The sequence below is a fragment of the Lissotriton helveticus genome, chromosome 5_1 (assembly GCF_964261635.1).
Source record: "Lissotriton helveticus chromosome 5_1, aLisHel1.1, whole genome shotgun sequence".
NCBI lineage: Eukaryota > Metazoa > Chordata > Amphibia > Caudata > Salamandridae > Lissotriton > Lissotriton helveticus.
The window spans coordinates 1,135,715,268-1,135,738,359 of record NC_136065.1 but is presented as its reverse complement, the minus strand read 5'-3'; the positions used below and the strand labels follow the sequence as shown (position 1 = coordinate 1,135,738,359).

At 51.0% G+C, this 23,092-nt stretch overlaps 1 protein-coding gene across 1 annotated transcript in view; it reads right to left on the bottom strand.

The window, feature by feature from the left end:
* Positions 1-23,092, bottom strand: part of SMC3 (structural maintenance of chromosomes 3) — an 845,399-nt gene that overhangs the window by 522,996 nt on the left and 299,311 nt on the right. Inside the window, exon 15 of the mRNA XM_078643761.1 lies at positions 19,650-19,749. Coding sequence (XP_078499887.1) covers positions 19,650-19,749 — 100 coding nt within the window. The remainder of the gene's footprint in view (positions 1-19,649; positions 19,750-23,092) is intronic.

Genomic DNA, 23,092 nt, shown 5'->3' with positions numbered 1-23,092 from the left:
GGTAGTAATTGTTTACGCCGGCAGGTGCATTAAGCCTCTTTTGCTTAGTGTTGAGCTCCTTCTGTAGGCACTGGAGAATGGGTTGCTCAGAGTCCTCCAGCGTAGAGTGGATTTTTGGCATTGAAGGTGGTTTTCAACATGGACAGGTTTAGTCCGGTTGTCAGCTTTGGCACTGCAGGTGACTTTAGTGCCAGTTGGCCTTTCAGAACCTTGGTGAAAGGGACCTTGAAGTAAAAGAAAGCCCATGTTTTTTAGGGTCCTTTGCAGCCAGCAAAGAAAGTGTTGTCGGCTCCAAAGGCTTTTTTGTTAGTAATGACCATGGCCTGTAGGCAGTGGTGGACCAGAAGGGTGCTGTTCAGTCTCTGGGCTTGACGCCGCACCCCAGTAGAAGCTGAGCTTTGCCGGAGTGCAGCGTATTTGTGCAGCCGCTGGTTGCAACTGGGTAGCCATATCCACAGTCAGAGTTTTCAGGCTGGATTCTCTTCACCATCGGAATCGGCCAGTGTACTGGTCTACAAACTGGACAGAAGCAGTTGTACACCAGAGGGACCAACTTCCTCCTGTTCCTCTACGTCTGGCTACCAGAAGATTTCTGGGATGTTGTCTTCGCCCCGTGTCTGCATCCTCTGGTGGGTCGACCTCTATGTGGCATTAATACCAAAAGGTTTTCTATGACTGGAAGGTGAGGCCTGGGATGTGGTCTAGTCCTGCTCGGGGGAGAGGCAGAGATTACAGACCTGGTGGTGGTCAGTCCAGGGGAACTTGGAATTACACTAGGGGCAGTAATGGAAGGGCCTCCTTTCCAACTTTGACCCAACACTGTCAAGCGGGGAAAAAGGCCCTCTGTGCAAACATACAAAACAAGGCAGTAATTCCTGGTGAAGGTGTGGACAGGCACCCATGCAGGCACCCGGTAAATGTCCAACACTGAACACCCCTGGCTAAAGCCTTAATGAGAGCTTTTGCTCAGGGAGAATTAACCCAAAGGCACTCAGGAGGTTCTTCCATGGCAAAGGAATAACATTTCCATGCAGAGAACAATCCAGTTGGATAAGGTCAATTTCTAACTGCCTTAACCGCCACAGAACAACACAAAAAGTTGGTGTTCCAGGAGGTGCTATTTAGTTGGGGTTTAACAAGTGCAGACTCTACTTATCCTTAAATGGATCTGTCACAGAGAAGAATGTGGGGTAGGTTATTGACTTTCCCAGGTGGGACAGCGAAAGCACCAACTAGTCTGGAAAGAAGGTGGAATATGGTGGTTGTACTGATCGAGCCTGCAGTTCACACATGGAGAGCAGAAGTAATTGCAATGAGGAACACTGTTTGAAGAGTCATTAGCCTCAAAGAACTCTGTGTAGGTTCAAAAGTTGTGTGCATTAAGAAAGCAAGAACTATTTAACCCCTTCCACGCTCATGACGAGCTGGGCTCGTCATGGTGTAGCCTCCTCGCACGCTCATGACGAGCCCAGCTCGTCATGAATAATGGAAAATGGAGGATCCCAGCACCGGGGGGGAAAACGCATAGCAGCCAAGTGGTTAAACATCCCATTGCAGCATAACAAAAGGCATAGGAGGAAACAAGTATGTAATCACATGTGGTGACTTAATAAGCAAGGGCTGGTCTGGAAAACATACGAAGACCAAAAGAGCTGACAAATATCCTTTTAACTGTGTCCATGGCAAGGCCTTGACAGGCCAAAAAGAGGACAAACGGAAGAATATCAGAATTGTTGGCCTGATCAGACCTATCCCACCACATAACAAAATCTGCCAGAATAGATCAACTTTTTGATTGGACGGCAAGCAGCCAAGAGGACATTGACGACTCCCTCAGACATAATGAATCCGTTCAGCTGCTTCGGCTCAACGGTTGGGACAGTAGCTCCTCACAGGGAGTTAGATGGACGAGAGATTGTAGGAAGCTGGCTCTGTATATACTATACTAAAATGAGGTATAGAGTCCAGTGAAACCCCAAAGGTAGGCAGAGGTAAAAGTAGATAGCACCTCTCTTTTTGTGGTAGTGAGGGTGAGCAGTAAGGCTTCATCAGAGGGTAGTGTTAAGCATTTCTTGTACACAAATCAGCAAATAATTGCACACACTCAAAGACTGAACTTTAGATTAATTGGTTTTGTATAAAAATATTCTTTTTGTCATGTTAATTACTAGAACAAAGCAAGCCTGGCACAGCTAATTGATTTATACTTTGCAGTAATAATACAGTTTTGAACTGCAGTTGTATATATACTTTGGTTACATTAGTGTTACTGGTAATGCAATACTTTGAAATATCGTTCATATACTTTATAATGACTTTTCAATAGCAGGTCATGTAAATTACTTTGCAGATCACTTTTCTTACACAGTGTAGTATACCTGGATACTACACTGGGTCATTTCCTGTAAACAGATAAGTAAAAGCGTTTTAGTTATTTGGATACAATTTAAGAGGCTTTTATAGATTTTCCAACTCCACTCTTAGAAACATTTTCATAGAAAACAGTCAATATTACCCTATGGGACAAAATAGTGTTATCGGTTCAGAGGTCAGTACTTTGTTGTGGGAGTTGGGTTTCTGGGGATAGAATCAGGGGTCCCCTAGGGTCGAAGATACACTCTCAAAGCACCCTCAGCGGGACTAGGGTGGCCGGGTGCAGAGTATTGAGGCCCAATGTTATTCAATGGGGGATAGGGGGCCTCTGGTTGGTGGCTGCTTTCGAGCAGGCCACAAGGTTGTGGGGGCAAAGCTCCAGAACTTAAGCTCAGGGCAAATGGGGGTTAAAGATATCACCAAAGGTACACCGTCAGCGGCACTAGGGCGACCGGGTGAAGGGTGCTGGTTTGTTGTCGGGTGCCCTGTTACTTTCAATCGGGATTCTCTGGTTTGCAAATACACTACAGGTTCGGGGACGAAGGTCTACTGGGTGAGTCCACCACTTAGAGGTAAGTTGGGAAGCTGGGGGTTTGCTGGACACCGTTGGTTGGGCCACACAAGGCCGTGGGGCGTCGGGCGCAAGGATGTCTTTTAGGGTCTGATCTTCTTACCAGCTCATCGTCGTGGTTGGGAGGACCTTCCGGATTGGGGCTGCAGGGGTCGGCTTGAGGCAGGTCAGGAATCACTGGATCTCGGGTCAGGATCGCCAGGGAGACCTCCTCATGGTGTTGGGCCACTCTAGCTCGGGTCGTGGCCGACAGGTGCAGAGTGGAGCAGACTTGCGGATTTTGCCGGAGATGGAGTCTGTGGGTGAACAAATCTAGTGTTCACGGGAGAGAAAGTCTTTTCCTTGGAAGGCTGGGCAGGTCCTCCGGGTTTTTGAGGTTGCTGGCTGCAGGACACACCGGAGTTTCGCTTCTGCAGGTTCGAGGTGGGGACAGGCTGGTAGGAATGGGGCCAAGTCAGTGGGCGTCCTCCTCTTCCTGGCTTCGGCACAGCTGTTCGGTCCTTCTTTTCTTGTTGGTCGCTGCTAGTCTGAGGACGCAAGGTACAGGGGTGCCCCTAATACTAGATTTAGGGGTGTTACAGGTACGTAAAGGTTGGGACCTATGGGTCTCTTCCTTGGGGTGGGTAAACCCCCTATTATGCCACTCTCCAGTGGGGGGGGGTATATGCCTCACTCTAGTTGGCTGGGTCCCCCCATATGCAAGATGGCGGGGACAGAGATCTGCTTCACCTCGCCTCCCCCACCTGAGGGGTGGGGTTGGCAAAGGTGGGCACACCTCACTTGGTTTTTCCGCTGGTTCTCCTGTCCAAAGTGGGGGCCAGAACCGGTGGGGACCAATTGCTGGGAGCAGCAAGAGGCCTGGGGAAACTCACAAAGGCGGCAAGCTTTTGAAGCTTCCCCTTCCTGTACGCTGCCCATGCTGGGGGAGGAGGCTTGGCACCTCGTCCCAGGATGAGCATTGTTTCAGACCGCAAGAGCAGCGAGCTATCGCCACAAGGGTCCAAAACATGTCTGGTGGTGGCAGCTGGGGAGCAGCCACTCAGCCTGGACACTAGTGTTAGGTCATTTTTCAGGGGGCATCTCTAAGATGGCCCTCTGTGTGCAATTTTATTAAATCCCACACTTGCATCAGTGTGGGTTTAATGTGCTGAGAAGTTTGATACCAAACTTCTTAGTTTTCAGTAAAGCCATTATGGTACTGTGGTGTTCGTAATGACAAACTACCAGCACCATCCAGTCTTAATGGCATTACTGCACTTACAATGTGTAAGAATTGGCTTAGACACTGTAGGGGTACAGGGCTCAGGCACCTGTACCCTCACCACTGGTATAGTACACCTATCTAGAGGGGTGGCTGATCTATGCCAGGGCAGTGTGCTGTAGGCATGGCACACAGGGATGTGTGCCATGTCGACTCCTCATTTTGTTCTACACCAAAACACGCAGCCTGCAAAGGCAGTGTGTGAGTGTAAAGCTACAGGGCCTCGAAGGGTGGCACAATAAGTGCAGCAGCCCTTAGAGGCCTTCCCTGGTCACAGTGCCCTGGGTACCAGTGGTATCATTTACCAGGGGCTGACCTGTGGCCAGAGAGTGCCAATTGGGTTTTGTTTTCAATGCAGTTTTAGGGAAAGAACAAAGGCCCTGGGTACCTGATTGGCAGAGCCCAGGGCGCACTCAGTCAAAGTACATCAGGAGTTCAGCAAAATGTGGGGGCAACCATGCAAAAAGAGGGCACTTTCTCACAGAGGGCAATTACTCAGATTCAACAGTTTGAAGAATCACACTCAGAGTGCAGTGCGGAGCCAATTTTTTCAGAACTCAGGTAGGTATCAGCAGGGAATGCAGTCCAAAGGAAACAAAACATGTCTTTGAGGGAACATTGCGGCATAAACGGCACAAAAGGCTCGACGCTGACTGTTCTTGATGGTAGTGAAAAAATCTAACCAAAGCACACCCAAACTAGGCCATTCATGATTTGCTAGATGGCATCTGCTGAGATCAATGATCCTGGTAGATGGTTCACAGTCAGTGAAATTCCCTGAAGGTCAAGACAGTACCAAAGGTTCAGTACAGCACCCGTGGCCACACACCATCCTGTTTGTTGCAGTGCAGTCATATTGTCCGTAAGAACTTGCACAGGGTTGACCTCGCCAAAGACAGAAAGGCCTTGAGAGCGGAGCCAGAGCAGAAAGGGTCTAGGCCAAGATCAGCATTGTGACAGTCATTCTGAAGAACTGAATACAAAACTGGCCTAAGTCCATCATCCTTTTGGAGAACCAGGAAATAGCAGCAATAACCTCTACTATAGCAGTTGCCTATCTCCTTTCCAGTATGCCGTCTATTGCACCTTTGGCAATTAACAACTTAAAATCCCAGGCAATAATGGAGTCATGGATGTCCTACCAAAGTTTGGGGAAAAACAGGAGGAACTGGGAGGGAGGGGGCTTGGACTGACAAAAAGGGAAGGGTGTAAACTTTTCAGACAACCTGCAGGACCTATAGATCCAAAGTAAGTGCATGGTAGCTGGGCAGGTAAAATCATATTCCCCCTCCCTAAACAAATAAACAAAAAAACACACACAACTACCCTAAGGGGATCAACGCAGTTTGTTGCAGAGGCAGCAGAGTCGGAGGAATACCAGGATTGACAATGTTGTTGTTGCCCATGTCCTCTGCCATCACCATGCCCCTGGAGCCCCAAAATGGGCTGGGTGATTTCTGCATGGGTAGAGTTGGCTGCCTCAAGCGAGTAACCCCGTTAACTTCAGGTATTGTTGAAATTGGCAGTCAAGAGCTAGAAGGCCCAACGAGCGATCCATAGCACCAGTAAAGGGAGCCTTGAACACAGATTGGTTTTCTTTTCTATGAAACACAAAAATGAAATAACAAGAGAGCCTTAGAAAGAAGAAGGAATACAGCATATGGTCTCTTGCCATCCACTTAAATAAAAAAGAAATCAAGGGAAGAGTGGAGCGAAAGAGGGTAATAAGGGCAAGTGCCAAATGACAGGCTTATGAGTAGCAACACTTGAGGAAGGACAAATCGAGAAAGTAATGAAGATGTGACTGTAGGAATCCAGCTCTCTATAGGCTGTACCAAAACGAGGCGCACTGTGCAGGGAGTCTAGGTATCCCTTATCAGTGCACAGTGGCTTGCTTTAACAATCACAAGGTGCTCTATTTGTGGTAGTGTGGTAGTGTGGTAGTGCAGCCGTAGACTTATCAGAGGGGAGTGTTAGGCATTTGTTGCACACACAGATAAATGAGACATACTCAATAAGGAATTTCGACACCTATTTAAAAAAATAATAGATTATATTAATTTAGACACTAAGATCTACGAGATGGGGGAAGTACTTTGAGTTAGCGATTTTCAGAAACACAGTAAATACAGCTGTCATTTTATCCTATGGGAGAAACATGCAATGCATAGGGGTACTTGGAATCAAGTTGGAGGGTTGTTCTTTTGGACGCATGGTAAGTATGGGCCAAGGTCCTTAGAATCACCAGCATTTTTGGTGCAGAGGTGCAGGTCGCAAGGGTAGCCTCCAACACTACCACTGAAGTTTAATTAGAATACCTCGAACAGCAAATGCTGCAAGTGGGGTCTTGGGAACAAGTCAGTCGGAACCCACCTGGGGCCTTGGTTCCTGAGTGTCTGTGGGTGAAGGGTGCACAGTCGGTAGGCTCCGGCTGTGGGGCCCGGATGCAGAGGTGTTTTATCCAGATGATCGCTTGCGTTGAAGGCTCTCACTTGTTAGTCCGACTTGGAGATTGGGTCAAAACAGGACAGCAGGGCCACTCTCTATGTTGGCCTTGGTGATGATGCTGATGTCTCTCGATGGTAGGTCAGTCTTGGCAGTGTTGGTATCTGGGCTGGACAACGAACAAGCCTTGGCTGCTACAAGGGGTCCGTTATTCCAGGAATTGGTGCAGTGCAGCCCTGGGGGTCCTGGAGTCTCCAAACTTGGCGGGAAGAAGGATCTGACCTCTTGGAGCATGGAGACCTTCTCCTGGGTGGCAGCTGTGTTAGTGTACCCAGTGGTCAGCAGGTCAGTGAACCGGACGTTGCGGTCAGAGACTGCCAGCAAGTGGCTCCTCCACTTCAAGGGAGATGCTGACTGTTTGGTGTAGTGCTGGCAGCCCTCTGAGGATTTTGGAGGATGCACAGCAAAAGGACGAGTCGGGTCTTTGCAACCATCGAGGTAGGAGCGAGCAGGCAGGGCAAAGTCCACAGCTAGTCTACAGTTCTTGCATTCTTTGCCGCTTCTTTGTCGTCCTTCTTTAGTCAGGTCAATCTGAATTCCTGGTGCCAGGGGCCCACCTATATACTAACTTTAGAGATATTAAGGGGAGTGAAGAGTAGTAGCCACGCGCGCTGATGTCAGTTCTGTACACGACTTTCCGCACCAGGAACGCAGAGCCATGCAAGATACCGACCACTGGTGCCATGATACTAGGGCCCTGAAAAGGATTACCTTAGCCCTAGAAATCAGTTTGCAGAACGGGGAGGATGGGTGGGGGGATAAGGAATCTATCACTACTAATGCACAAGTTACTACTTGTGTAACGATATATCTGTAAGAGACATTAGTTAGTGATAGATTCCTTACCTTAGAATATCCCCAGGCATCAGACTGGATCCGGAAACTGTTACGTAGCAATACCCCTGCGCGTCAGTAGGCGTCGTCCGCGGCTCCGCGTCCGTCGTCGGCATCGTTAGCGCCGGAATGACATCGTCGGAGTACTTAGACGCCGCCCTCGCGCGCTGACGTCAGTTCTGATACACAGCTTTTCCGCGCCAGATACGCAGAGCCATGATAGAACCAACACTGGTGCAATGAAACTAGGGCCCTAAAAGGGGATGAGCTTAACCCTAGATATCGGTTCGCAGAACAGGGAGGATGGGTGGGTCGGTGAGGAATCTATCACTAACTAATGTCTCTTAGAGATATATCGTTACACAAGTAATAACATGTGCATCTGAAAGAGACACGTTAGTGATAGATTCCTCACCTTAGAATAGATACCCCAGCAATACTAACCCCGGTGGTGGGTCTGCGAACCAAAGAAGCCATCCCTCCGGACTTGGCTGTCCAGGCAGTAGTGTCTCGCGAACGTGTGCAGCGTGGCCCACGTAGCTGCCTGACAAATGTCCTGCAAGGGGACTCCCCGGCCCAGGGCAGTAGTAGTCGCCATGGCCCGAGTGGAGTGGGCCCTCAGCCCAACAGGGGGTTCCTTTTTAGCCAAAGTGTAACACGCTTGGATGCACAATACGATCCACCTAGAGATGGTCCGCTTGTGCACCGCCCGTCCTTTCTTAGCGCCCACATAACCAACAAAGAGTTGGTCATCCACCCGGAACTGGCATGTGCGATCCAGATAGTAAGAGAGCGCACGTTTTGGGTCCAGACGGTGGAGCCTCTCTTCCTCTTTCGAGGGATGCGGAGGCGGAAAGAAGGTGGGCAAGGTGATGGACTGCCCGATGTGGAAGGCTGTGACTACCTTGGGCAGGAAAGAGGGTCTTGTCCGCAACACAACCTTGTCCGGATGGACAGAAAGGAAAGGAGGTGTGGAAGAAAGAGCCTGGAGCTCACTCACTCTCCTGACAGAGGTGATGGCAACCAGGAAAGCAGTCTTTAGAGTAAGAAGACGGAGAGGACAGTTATGAAGTGGCTCAAAAGGAGCGCACATCAGATAAGTAAGGACAAGGTTCAAGTCCCACTGAGGCATCACGAATGGAACTGGAGGAAACGTGTGTGATGCCCTTCAAAAACCTATTTACAATTGAGGACTTGAACAAAGATGGCTGATCAGGTAGCCTTAAGAAGGCGGAAAGGGCAGAAGGTAGCCCTTGATAGTGCCCAGAGCAGAGCCCTGGCGGGCAAGAGAAAGAAGGAAGAGGAGAACCTCAGAAAGAGGGGCATTGAGAGATCCACAGCCTTTGCTGTGCACCATGCCACATATCTGTTCCACCTGCAGGCGTATACCGACTTTGTGGAGGGACGCCTGGCTGCCAGGCATTTGGCTGGATAAGTCCTTAACGTTTGACCATCAAGCTGTTGTGCTATCCGCCACCTGCTTCGGCCTCATTCGAATGTTGAGGAAGATTCTCCCCCTACTACCATTTGAGGCTAAACAAATCGTTGTACAGGGATTGATTCTCTCGAGATTAGACTTCGGAAACGCACTCTATCTTGGAGCTCCTGACTTCACATTGAGGAAACTACAAGTGATCCAAAACTGTGCGGCCCGGACCCTGCTCCAAATTCCCCGTAGGACCTCGGTTAAATCCGGATTAATAAGATTGCACTGGCTCCCTGTTAGGGACAGGATTAGCTTTAAATCCCTTTGTGTTGCTCATCAGTCATTTTGGGAAACTGGCCCAGCGATCAGTCGGTCCCTAATCACTCCTTACCTCCCTAGCAGACAGCTACGGTCCACCAATGCTTTTCGCGCTGTCGTGCCAAAGGTAAAACGGTCCAGATCGGGAGGTCGTTCCTTCTCCTTGAATGCTGCTAGGCTATGGAATAGCATACCCCTGTATTTAAGGTCCAATTCAGATCTCACCTCCTTCAGGAAGCACCTGAAAACTTATCTGTTTAATAAATAGATCCGCTTCCCCTGGTTTTTGGCATCTCCCCCGCCGTCTGCACAACGTCAGTCATAGCGCTTGGACGCCTCTGGGCAGCTATTTGCGCTCTACAAAACACATTTTCATTTCATTTCATTTCATTTCATTTCCAGAATGACATTACAGACTTCGGGAGGCAAGTCAAATGGCCTCAACTGTCGCCGCTCAATCTCCAAGCTTGTAGGTGGAGACTGGACAGGTTCGGGTGGAGGACCGTCCCCTGCTGCTGCGACAGTAGGTCCTCCCGAAGAGGCAGACGAATCGGAGGATCGACAGACATGCTGAGTAGCTCTGGATACCAATATCTTCGTGCCCAGTCCAGAGCCACAAGGATAACCTAGGCCCGGTCTCGCCTGATCTTCTTCAGCACTCTGGGCAGAAGTGGTATAGGTGGAAAGGCGTTCAACAGACCGCAACTCCACTCGCGACAAAAAGCGTCTCCGAGCAAGTGCCGCATTGGAAATTCCATCACGCAGAACTAAAGACATTGCGCATTCTCTTCGGTGGCGAATAGATCGAACCAAGGCTCTGCCCACTGCTGAAAGAGACCTTGCGCCACGTCCGAGTTCAGACGCCATTCGTGATCCATCATGCACCAACCGCTGAGTTCGTCTGCCCTGGCGTTCAGAGAACCTGCCAGGTGTTGAACCACCAGGGTCACGCCCTAATGTTCCAGCCACTGCCAGAACATCAGGGCGTGACCCCACTCCGCCCTGTTTGTACCACATGGCGGTGGTGTTGTCCGTGAACACCTGCACTACACTCCCCTAGACACCGGGGAGGAATGCCTTCAGTGCAAGACTGATCACCCGCAGCTCCAGAAGGTTGATGTGGAGCTGGGACTCCGCCGGAGACCAGAGGCCTCTGATCTCTGCCCCTCCCATGTGGCCCCCCCATCCCTGGAAGGACGCATCCGTCACAACTACGTGCTCCGGTTGGTGTAGGGAGAGGGATCTGCCGCTGACCCAATCGCGGTCCGTGAGCCACCACTGCAACTGTCTTGCAGTGCCCTCCGAGATCAAGACATGGCCACACAAGTTGCCCTGATGCTGGGCCCACTGAAACTTCAGGTCCCACTGCAGAGCCCGCATCGCCACGGGGCGTGATGCACCAGAAGGATGCAGGAGGCCATCAGCCCCAGAAGCCGTAGCGTCAACCTGACCGAGACTCGGGATAAAGGCTGAAAATCGGAATCAGAGCCTGAATATCCCGAACCCGCTGTTCGGGAGGATAAACCCAAAACTGCGCCAAGTCCAGAACCGCTCCTATGAAGAGGACCCTCTGAGAGGGACACAGGTGTCACTTCGGCACATTGATGGAGAACCCCAGCAGGTGCAGGAGGTCGGCCGTAGTCTGGAGGTGGCTGACTACTGTCTGGGGCGAGCCCGCCTTCAACAGCCAGTCGTCGAGGGAGGGGAAGACTGAAACCCCTAACCTGCGCAGATAAGCTGCGACCACCGCCATCACTTTCGTGAACACCCGTGGGGCGCTGGTAAGGCCGAAGGGGAGCACGGTAAACTGAAAGTGCTTGTGGCCTACCGTGAACCGCAGGTAACGCCGGTGGGCCGGCAGGACGGGGATGTGAAAATAAGCGTCCTGCAAGTCCAACGCTACCATCCAGTCTCCAGGGTCTAGGGCAGCTAAGACCTGAGCCAATGTCAGCATCTTGAACTTCTCCTTTCAGAGGAAGCCGTTTACGTTCCGTAGGTCCAAGATAGGGCGTAGGCCCCCTTTGCCCTTCTTGGGTACCTGAAAGTAGTGGGAGTAACAACCACACCCTACTTCCGGCCCAGGAACGCGCTCGATGGCCACCTTGGCCAAGAGGGCCGTAACTTCCTCTTGCAGAAGTTGCAAGTGATCCCCCGACACGCGGTGGTATTGGGGTGGCATGGCTGGAGGGGTCGTCTCGAAGGGGAGGGAGTAGCCCCTTCGGACGATTCGCAGCACCCACATGTCCGACGTGACAGTGCGCCAGTGGAAGTGGTGATGTCGAACCCTGCCCCCCACTGGCGTCACATGGGCCTGAAAGCACGGACTAGGAGGGTTTTGAGGCGGATGCTGCAAGGGGAGGTGTGGACTGGCCTCGCCGTTGTCCCCGACCGCCGCCACGGCGGTTTCCACGGCCGCCACCGCGCTGTGTATTAGTCTGCGGGGCGTTGCTGGCAGCACGTGTGGGGACGCCCCTTCCGTGGCCACGAAAGGAGCGAAAGGCACCCGCTTGCTGGCGTGGGGACGAGAGGCCCAAGGACTTGGCCGTGGCCCTGGAGTCCTTAAAACGCTCAAGCGCATGGTCTGCCTTGTCGCCATAGAGGCGACGGCGATCAAACGGTATGTCCAGGATGGCCTGGACATCAGCCGAAAAGTTGGCGGCCCTCAACCAGGCGTGGCGTCGAACCGCCACCGTCGTTGCCATCGCTCTGCCCAGTGAGTCCGTGGTATCCAGCCCACACCGGATGGAATAGCGTGCTGCATCTCGACCCTCCGCAAGGGCTTGGGCGAGTTTAGTCCGGGCCTCCTCCGGACATTGTGGCAGCACGTCCGCGACCGTGTCCCACAGAGTGTGGGTGTAGCGGCCCAAGAGGCATGCGCTATTGACTGACCGCAGTCCCAAACTCAGGGACGAGAACATCTTCCCGCATTGTTCGTACCTCTTGGATTCCCGATCAGGCAGAGCCGTCGGGTATGCGGTCTGGGAAGTGGAGGCCTGGATAACCAGGCTCTCGGGGGTGGGGCGGGTGGACAAGAAGCAAGGGTCGCCCGGAGCCAGGCGGTAGTCTGGCCACGTTCCGATCTACAGGCTGACCTGTAGCGGCTTGGACCAAGTGCCCAAAAGAACGTCACACAAGGCCTCATTAAATGACAGCAGAGGCTCAGTGGAGCTTGCCTGCGGTTTAAGGACCTCAGTGAGGAGGTTAGTCCTCATGGCCGCGACGGGGAGCTCTAGGCCCAATGCCTTGGCCGCCCGCGTCAACACTACACTGTAGGCAGCCCCCTTCCTCCTTAGCCACGGTTGGAGGAGAGACAAAACCAGTGTCTGGCGAAGTGTCCAGGCCACTGGCATCCCCAAGCTCATATGTCCAGTCCTATTGAGACTGGCACTCCTGTGCCAGAGGGTCCACAGACCCCTCCCAATCACCCATGTCACCCATCACCTGAAATTCAGGTTCAACGGATGATGCCGGTTTGTGGAAATAAAAATCTCCATCCGACGTAGAGAGCGGCGCCGGAACCGAATCAAGGGTTGGATTGGGGACAGCGACGCCTGTAGGCGGCGCCGGGGGTGACACCCTAGGGGCCAGCGCTGGTGAGGTCGTGAGGGCGACCGGCAACGACTCAGATCCGGATCCAGTGGGGGCCTGCGGCGCCAGGACCGAAGTCGCCGGCGGAGCCGGGGCCGAAGCACCCGAGGGCGTCGGAGCCGAAGCACCCGACCCGCTAGGCCCCCCAGCTGAGACCGCTGGGCCCGAAGGCGCCCCAGAGCCCGGCGGAGGAGGGAGAGACCTCATGGCCATGAGGTACCGCTCGACCTCCTCTGGCGTCGCACCGTGCCCAGGGACCGGAAGGTATGGGGCAGGTGGCGATGCCCGCGACTCCGTCGGAGCAGCGTGGGTGGTGTCACCCGAACCCCCGGTGGCATCGCGCGAGCGTCGGGGTGGGTCTCATGCCTCTTACCTGAGGACCTGGATCTTGAAGACCGATGCAGACTCCCGGAGCTACGAGGGCTCCGACCACGCGACCGGTCCTTCGACCTCCTGTGGGACCGGGACCTCGAACGGCGCGGGCCGACTGCCGGAGCTAGAGCCGCTTGCGGGACCGCTACCGCCTAGCCTTAGACGTCAGGGCCCGGCAGTCGGAGCAGGTTCGGTCGTCATGGTCAAGGCCTAGACACTGAAGACGCCGGCGATGGGGGTCGGTGACCGACATCATGCGGCCACACTTGGAACAGGGTTGGAACCCGGGCATCCCTACCGGCACCGTAGGAGTCGTAGCGACTCGAGAAAAACATATCAAAAAAGTTTAGTCGAAAAGTGACTAAGGGGTAGAGCTTCTCCGGATCTGCGCTAGCTGGCGCGGAAAAAAGAACTGACGTCAGCGCGCGAGGGCGGAGTCTAAGTACTCTGGCGACGTCATTCCGGCGCGAACGACGCCGACGACGGATGCGGAGCCGCGGACGCCTACCGACGCGCAGGGGTATTGCTACGCAAAAGTTTTGGGATCCAGACTGACGCCTAGGGGATATTCTAAGGTGAGGAATCTATCACTAACGTGTCTCTTTCAGATGTTTCTTACAGATATATTGTTACCGAAGTTAAGTAACTTGTGCATCTGAAAGAAACACGTAGTGATAGATTCCTTACCTTAGAATAGATACCCCAGCAATACCAACCCCGGTGGTGGGTCTGCAAACTAAGATCACACCAGGAAGTCCTGGAGAACAGAACGGCCAAAGAAGCCTTCTCTCCGAACTTGGTTGTCCAGGCAGTAGTGCTTGGTAAACGTGTGCAGCGAGGCCCACGGAGCTGCCTGACATATGTCCTTCAAGGGAACGCCGTGTCCCAGAGCAGTAGTGGCTGCTGTCGCCCTGGTAGAATGGGCGTGCAGCCCCACCGGACGCTCTTTTTTAGCCAAGGAATAACACGCCTTTATGCACAGAATGACCCATTGAGAGATGGTCTGTTTGTGCACCGCCCAACCTTTCTTAGCGCCCACGTAGCCAACAAAGAGTTGGTCATCCACCAGGAACTGTTGTGTGCTGCTCAGGTAGAAAGTGAGCGTACGTTTTGGGTCCAGACGATGGAGCCTCCCTTCCTCTTTAGAAGGATGCAGAGGCTGAAAAAAGGTGGGCAATGTGATGGTCTGCCTGATGTGAATGGCAGTGTCAACCTTTGGCAAAGAGGAAGGCCGAGTTCTCAGAACAACTTTGTCCGGATGGACAGAAAGAAAAGGAGGTTTAGAAGAAAGACCCTAGAGCTCCCTCACTCTTTTGGCAGAGGTAATGTCAACCAGGAAAGCAGTCTTTAGAGTTAGAAGATGAAGAAGGCAATTATGAAGTGGCTCAAAGGGAGCGCATATCAGAAAAGTAAGAACTAGATTCAAGTCCCACTGAGGCATTATGAAAGGAACAGGAGGAAACATGTGCAGGATGTCTTTCAAGAATCTATTTGCCATAGTGGACTTGAAAAGGGAAGGCTGATCTGGGAGCCTCGGGAAAGAGGAAATGGCCGAGAGATATCCCTTGACAGTGCCCAGAGCAAAGCCCTGCTGGGCCAAAGAGAGGGGTTGGCCTAACGGCTAAGGCGCTCGACCTCGGACCTGGGGAACTAGGTTCGAGTCTCGGTAATGACGCCAAAAAAAACCCTGTGATTCTGGGCAAATCACTTAATCTCCTCGTGCCTAAAATGAAAGTGTGTCCTCATGTAATGTAACTGGTGCTATGTAAAGCGCTCTGATAACTGATTCGGTTCGGTTCTAGTTCGCGCTATATAAAACTCTGCAAAAAAAAAAAAGAAAGAAGAAAAAGAAGGACCTCTAAATAGAGGGGCGGAAAGGGGATCCCCAGCCTTTGTGGTGCACCATGCCACAAACTTATTCCACCGACAGGCCTATACCGTTTTTGTGGAGGGACGCCTGTCTGCCAAGATAACATTGCACACTACAGGAGACCGGTCGAAAGACATCAAATGCCGCCGCTCAATCTCCACGCAAGGAGGTGGAGGCTGGACAGGTTCGGGTGGAGGACCGTCCCCTGTTGCTGCGACAGAAGATCCTCCCGAAGAGGCAAATGGATCGGAGGATCGATGCTAATACTGAGTAGCTCGGGAAACCATACTCTTCGAGCCAAGTCAGGAGCCACAAGAATAACTTGGGCCCGGTCGTGCCTGATCTTCAGCACTTTGGGCAGAAGTGGTATAGGCAGAAAGGCGTACAACAGACCGCAACTCCACTTACAGCGAAAAGCGTCGCTGAGCAAGTGCCGCCTTGGAAATTCAAACGCGCGTTCTCTTTGGTGGCGAACAGATCGAACTAAGGCTCCCCCACTGCTGAAAGAGACCTTGCGCCATGTCCGAGTTCAGATGCCATTCGTGATCCAACATGCACCAACGGCTGATTTCACCCGCCCTGGCGTTCAGAGAACCTTCCAGGTGTTGAACCACCAGGGACATGCCCTGGTGTTCCAGCCAAGCCCAGAGACGCAGAGCCTCTTGGCATAGGGTCCACTACCCCACCGCACCCTGTTTGTTGCAGTACCACATGGTGGTGGTGTTGTTCGTGTACACCTGCACTACACTCCCCCGGACAGACGGAAGGAATGCTTTCAGTGCCAGTCGGATCGCCCAAAGCTCCAACAGGTTGAGGTGGAGCTGGGACTCTGAGGAGACCAGAGGCCTCTGATCTCCGCCTCCGCCATATGGCCGCCCCATCCCAGAAGGGACACATCCGTCACAACTGTCCGCTTCAGTTGGGGAAGGGATAGTGACCCAATCGCGATTCGTGAGCCGCCACTGCAATTGCTGTGCAGTGCCCTCCGAGATCTGGACGTGATCGGACAGGTTGCCCTGATGTTGTGCCCACTGGAACTTCAGGTCCCACTGCAAAGCCGGCATATGCCATCTGACATGATACACAAGCAGGATGCAGGAGGCTATCAAGCCTAGCAGCGGAAGGGTCATCCTGCCCGAAGAATCGGAATCATAGCCTGAATGTCCCGGACTTGCTGTTCGGGAGGATAAACCCGAAACTGGGCCAAGTCCAGAACCGCTCCGATGAGTAGGAGCTTCTGCGAGGGAATCAGATGCGACTTCGGCATGTTGATGGAGAACCCCAGCAAATGCAGGAGGTCGGCCGTCGTCTGGAGGTGGGAGACAACTGACTGGAGCAAGCCTGCCTTCAACAACCAGTCATCAAGATAGGGGAAGACTTAAACCCCTGATCTGCACAGATGAGCTGCGACCACCGCCATCACTTTCGTGAACACCCGAGGGGAGCTGGTAAGGCAAAAGGGGAGCACGGTGAACTGAAAATGCTCGTGGCCTACCGTGAATCGCAGGTAGCGTCTGTGGGCATGCAGGACGGGGATATGGAAATAGGCATTGTCCAATGCCACCATCCAGTCTTGCGGGTCAAGGGCAGACAAGACCCGAGCCAGCGTGAGCATCTTGAACTTCTCCTTCCAGAGGAAGCGATTGACATTCCGAAGGTCTAATTTAGGACGCAGGCCCTTGCCCTTCTTTGGAACCAGAAAGTAGTGGGAATAACAACCACGACCTACTTCTAGCATCGGAACGTGTTTGATGGCCCTCATGGCCAAGAGGGCCGCAGGTTCCTGCTGGAGAAGCGCCAAGTGATCCCCTGACATACGGTGGTACTGAGGTGGCATGGCTGGAGAGGTTGTCTCGAAGGGGTGGGAGTAGCCCCTTCTGACAATTTGCAGCACCCACTTGTCCGAAGTGATGGTGCCCCAGTGGTGGAGATGATGGCGTATTGGTCCACCCACTAGCGTCTGATGGGCCTGAAAGGGCCTGAAAGGTCGGACTATGAAAACTTTGAAGTGGATGCTGCGGGGGTGGAAGTGGTCTGGCCTGCCCGCTGGCCCCATGAACCGCCTCGACGGTTCCCACGTCCGCGGGCACGCTGAGGTTGTTGCTGCTGTGGTCTGTGGCTTTGCGAACTCTGTGGGGTGCCCCTTCTGTGGCTACGAAAGGAGAGAAAAGCAGAAGGCGGAGGAGGCCGAGTGGCCAACAAGCCCAAGGACTTGGCCGTAGCCCGAGAGTCCTTGAAGCGCTCCATCGCACTGTCTGCCTTGTTGCCAAAAAGGCGAATGCCATCAAAGGGCATGTCCATCAAGGTATTCTGGACATCCCCTAAGAAGCCAGTTGTCCTCAACCAGGCGTGGCTCCCAAGCGCCACTTTCGTGGAAATCGACCTGCCCAGTGAGTCGGCGGTATCCAGCCTACAACGTATGGTGAACTTTGCTGCATCTCTCCCGGCCGCAATCGCCTGGGAGAGAACTGCCTGGGCCTCCTCCGGGCAGTTGGGCAGCACCTGCGCAACCGTGTCCCACAGAGCATTGGGTATGATGGCCCAAGAGGCATGCGGTGTTCAGCGACCACGGCCCTAAGCTGGCAGATGAAAACAGTTTCTTGCCAAACTGATCCAGCCTCTTGGATTCCCTATCCGGACGTGCGGTAGGGAACGCGCTTTGGGAAGCTGAGGCTTGGACCACCAAGCTCTCGGGGGTGGGGTGTCGGGTGAGGAAGAGGGGGGGGGTCGCACGGAGCCAGGCGATAGCGTCAGGCCACGTTCCTATCCCCAGGAGCCCCTGTGTTGGGCCTGGACCAGGTGCCCCAGGCAGTAAAGACACACGTGGTGGGGGTTCGTAACCGACATCATGCGATGACCGTACCAACAGTTCTTGAAACCAGGCATCCCTATGACACCAGGAGTCAATTGACTCGAAAAGATGAGGTAAAAGGCCCTCGAAAAAGTCAGTCAAAAAATGACTGGGGGTACTTGCTCTCCCCGGACCTGCGCTTGCTGGCGCGAAAAAAGAAAGAACTGACGTCAGCGCTCGTGGGCACGTCTAAGTAGCTCCGATGACGTCATCACGGTGCGAACGACGCACGCGGAGCCGCAGGACGACGCCTACCGACGCGCAGGGGTACTGCTGACGAAAAACTTTCCGGATCCAGTCTGACACCTGGGGGTGTTCTAAGGTAAGGAATCTATCACTACGTGTTTCTTTCAGATATGCTAAATCACTAGCTATCCTGCTGGAGGAGGTTTGAACACTTCCCTCTGGAGCAGGCATGGTTTCTGGCCTCAGAAAGCATGGGCTCTCACCTGCAGGGGGTAAGAAACATGTCTGTGGTGGCAGGCTGGATGAGACCAGTCGGCCAGCACACTAGATAATGGCAGGATTTCCAGGGAGCACCTCTATGGTGCAGGTCATAATACATCTTGTACTGGCAACAGACAGATTTATTAAGACAAGGTGTTTGATACCAAACCCCATAGGTTTCAGTGAAGCCATCATTTACCTGGGAACTCTTACTGACCGGTGCACTGTACATATACTTAAGATGGCTTCACTGTTCACTTGTACCATCTAGTAATTGAACTGGACAGCACAGGGACATATCTCCTCAGGCAGATTTGCCCTCACACGTAATATAATGCACCCTACCTTAGGGCTAAAAGGCCTGTTGTAGGGATGACTTGCATTTATTCCATGCAGAGACTTTGACATGGCACACACTGAGTGTGCCTTGTCATGTTTTCACTCATGGTTTGACCCATGACATGCAGTCTGCATGCAATTTGTATGGGGGTCCCTTTAGGGTTGCATAATACATGCTGCAGCCCTTAGGGCCTTTTTTTAGTACCCATGCCCTAGGTACCAGGGGTACCACTTACTAAGGCCTTAGAGGGGTGCCAAAAGGTGGGACAATTAGACCATTTTACCATGTTTTCGGGAAAGAGTACTGGCAGTATGGCTTGGTTAGCAGGGGCCCAGTGCACATCAGTTAAAAACATCAATACCAGTGGCAAAAACTGGGGGTGACCATGACAAAAAGGGGCACTTTCCTATAGTGACTCACAGGTGAAAGAGGCCTGCAAGAGAGAAAAATTTAAGGAAAAGCACAAAGAGCCAACAGATAGAGATGTTGTTGAAAAATAGTCTCTCTATTAGTCCAGTGTAAGCATGAGGTAGGGGGACGAATACATTCTTTAGGCATAGGCACGAAATGAGAGTTTGAGCGAAGATATTATTGATAATGTCTCAAGCTGATAGCTGAACAGGCTGGTCCAAAAAAGCCCATTGTAAAAGGGTTTAACAACACACTATGTATTGTTTAAGCAATAGGTCTGGTTCACAACTGCACAGTCAAAACAACAGACTTAAAACATTGAACAATTCATATTCTAAGCAACAAAGAGCCTTGAATATCCTAATCTTTACAATACTGAATACAAATGCCCCCACACATTCACTCAAAAATAGAAACTTTATTCTGCCATTATTTTCCAAGGTACGATTTGGAGAATTTTGACTACCACACATATTCCTCACCTTTCCAGTAGCAGCTCGAAGAAGTTGTTGTTTCTTTTCCAAATCTTCACGCTTGGCAGCCAGGGACTGCTGTTCCGCATTCTCCTCTCTCCACAAGTAACTGGGAAGTGTAGAAAACAACACTATAAAAATATTTCTCCAAGTTGCATACTAAATAGTGAAAAACTGGGCCTAAAGCTATATATGAGATGGAATGCATCTCTGATAAACTTGTGCTGATTTCCATAGATACTAGGACAATAAAACCTGATGAAACCTTGAATGACCTAAGGGTGCTAAGGTGCATGGAGGTCTTTATCACATCATCACATAACTTAAGAAAATACATCAATATAACTGAACCTATGAGCAGAAAGACTAAGATAAAACTAAACTGCCCTTGTTATTTAACAAAACTTGTTACAATGTTTTCCTCTCTTTGGCTCAGAAATGTGAGACAACATGAAAATATTTATTCTGACCCATGGGCAAAGTGAAGGAGACAATAAAAGAGGTGGAGAGTTTGGGGGCCAGCACATCTTCCATCAAAGAAGCCATTACATATTTGTCATCCAAAGTATCATTGATTAAATCCAGAGCAGTAGTAGAGGCAGAATCCCACACTGGCAGACATATAAATAGGTCATGAAGGGATAGGAAATTTAAAAGATGGGTCAGAGGAATATGACAAAGCATTTGGGGTGTATTATATTGAGTGGTTGTGTCACATCACTATGTAACACACTTACCAACCTCTTTAGGGCCAGCAGGTTTTGTCTGGAAAACCCTCAGCTCAACCCGCAGTAGATATGGCACTGAGCAGCAAGGCTTACACAGAGGAACAAGTGTCAAGCAGTTAAACACCACCAAAATAATTTAAGAAATTGACATGACACTCAAGAAATTAGACACCAATTTATAAAAATGGGCTGTGTTTTTTTTAAGAATTTGGACACTAAAACGAAAAAGATCCACCGGAGGGTTCCGGAGATACAGATCTTACCAGCAATAATAACTCAGTGCAATTTCACTGAACTGCGAACCAGCCTTGGAAAGTCAACAAATTGGACACTTAGAAACTTTTTCAAGTAGAACATAGATGTCAATTCGGCCGGTCGGAAGTATTTGGGTCAACCAACTCCAGAAGGGTCTAGTCAGAGGGACCCGCAAGGTCCTCAAGAACAGTTACCTTTAGATATGAAGCAGTCCTTCAGCAATTCCCACGCCAGATGTCGGTATCCAGGTGGTCGGAGTTTGGCAGGAGCACCATCAAGCCTTGCTAGCCGCAACTGCATGGAAGATGAAAAGAGGCTATTGTTGGGACCAGCAAGGGACTCACCACATGCAGGAAAGTCAGAGCAGGCCCGAGCAAGCAAGGGAGCCACCAAAGCAGAAGACGACCCTCAAGAGGAACCACAGACCTAAGGCACAGGAATCACAAGAGGACGTCAGGCAGCTCACCAAAGTTTGAGGCCCACGATTCACGGGATTCAGGAAGACACTGATCTTCTAGGGATGAAATGCTGGTGGCTAGAGCTTATTGTAGTCCTTAGATCTCTGGAGTACAAAGCCAACAAGCCTTAGCAACAGCAAGTCGACGCAGTGCACAGGGGTTTGGACCCAGCGGCTCAGACGAGAGATACTGTTCTCCAAATTGCAGGGAAGACAGGTCAGGCCTCTGGGAAGCCACAGATCCACCACCTGTTTTGCTGGGCTCTGGAAGTCCGTAGGACAGGGGCAGCAGACCAGTCAGCTTCGATGCAGTGCCTGCAGATGCAGGGGAATGACTCCACTCCAAGGGAGATTACTTCAGATGTCCTTGATGCCCAGACGTCCCAGACGTCCCTGGAGAGACTGTGAGAAAAACAGACACAGACGAGGCAAAATACTTTCAGAACAGCGAGACCAGGAACAGCTGGTGTCTTCCTTGATGTAGTTTCTGTTCCAGGCAAAGTCCAAGGGTCCAGATGGTCGAAGAGTGTCTTGGTTTCAGAGGTGAGTCTTGTTCCATGATAAATCAGAGGACCCACCCAGAGGGGAGCCTTAAATACCCAAGGAAAGGGTTGGAACGACTCAGGGATCCATCCTAGAGAAGGGGCTGTACAGAAGGGAGGATACTCCCCTGACCTTTGTCCCGTTTTCACACCAGAGCTGGAACAAAGTATGGTATGGCGTTAGCAGATATTGAGAGGCTTATTAAATTAAAGTAGAATAGTTACTAAATGTAGTTTAGTATCTGGATCCTTGTTAAGGGGAAATTAGTCTAAGACACATAGGTTTTGTACGACTAATAAGAAGCACAACATGTAAATATGACAAAATTTAGCAGTGCTGTCAGAAGTGATGATGGTCATGGTCTAAAAGTTATAATGGGAATCTAAAAAAAATCTTAGTGAGCAAATCTGGGTAGATGTCACTAAAGTCTATAAAACTCAGAATTCCAGGAAATTCTGGGGCTATGTGAGCCAGACTGATTGTAAAGGCCAATCTAGAAATGGCAATAATGTTACATCAGACATCTGATAAATAAATGAGATATTGGTAGGATTTACTAGAAAGTATAAGAGGGAGAGTTGGTGGTTTGAAGCTTCTAGCGTATGAACTTTCTAAATACCTTGGCGTATTGTTTGACTGCTTGGTGATGTAAAAACTGACATTACACCAAGCTAAAGCTGTTCTTGACATTTCGATTGATGGTTTTCTTGATGATATTCATTCTTGGTTTTCAGGGTAAGTTTTAACTGTAGCGCAAGCAGTCTTGACCTATGGATCATTTGTGTTTCCAAGGAAGGCAGAGAGGCTTCAGCAATTAGCTCAATGATCGACTTACAGGCTGGTAATTGGACTGCCGTTATGCAATGTACAATGTCAGATATGTGTAGAGTTTGGTTAACTGAGGGAGTCACTGCCTTTAGCTGCATGGTCTGTCAACATTATACATGCTGACAAATGCTAGGATGGACTCTTACAGCGAGAGATGTAAGCAATTACCACATATAAGAAGTGCAATATTCCCCCACTGTTAACATTTAGTGGGGTTAGTGAGATCTCAACCTGTGTAATCTTTGGGAGATGGGAACTTCACTTAAAATGCAGTAAAGATCAATATCACATGGACAGGGTCGCAACGACTGTATAATACATAGAAGTCTGCAATCAATGTAAAAACCCTGTCTTTAATTTTCTTATAATCCCTGTATAAAAGCCCTTTACTAATTTCCTTATTACAGGCAACTTGAGACGTTTCATGTCGCCTGTAATAAACAAGAGACATAACTACTCAACTGTGATCAATGATTAGAGTTTAGTTATGCCATCACAATGCCTGCTGCTAAAGCTGCAGTTGAAAGGAAAGGAAGGTCACAGAGCATTAATAAAGCTGCACTTCAAAAAAACTAAACGAAACATAGCTTTCCTTCTTTTGATCCCTTTTTCTAGATAAACAGAAAATACGCATAAAGGAT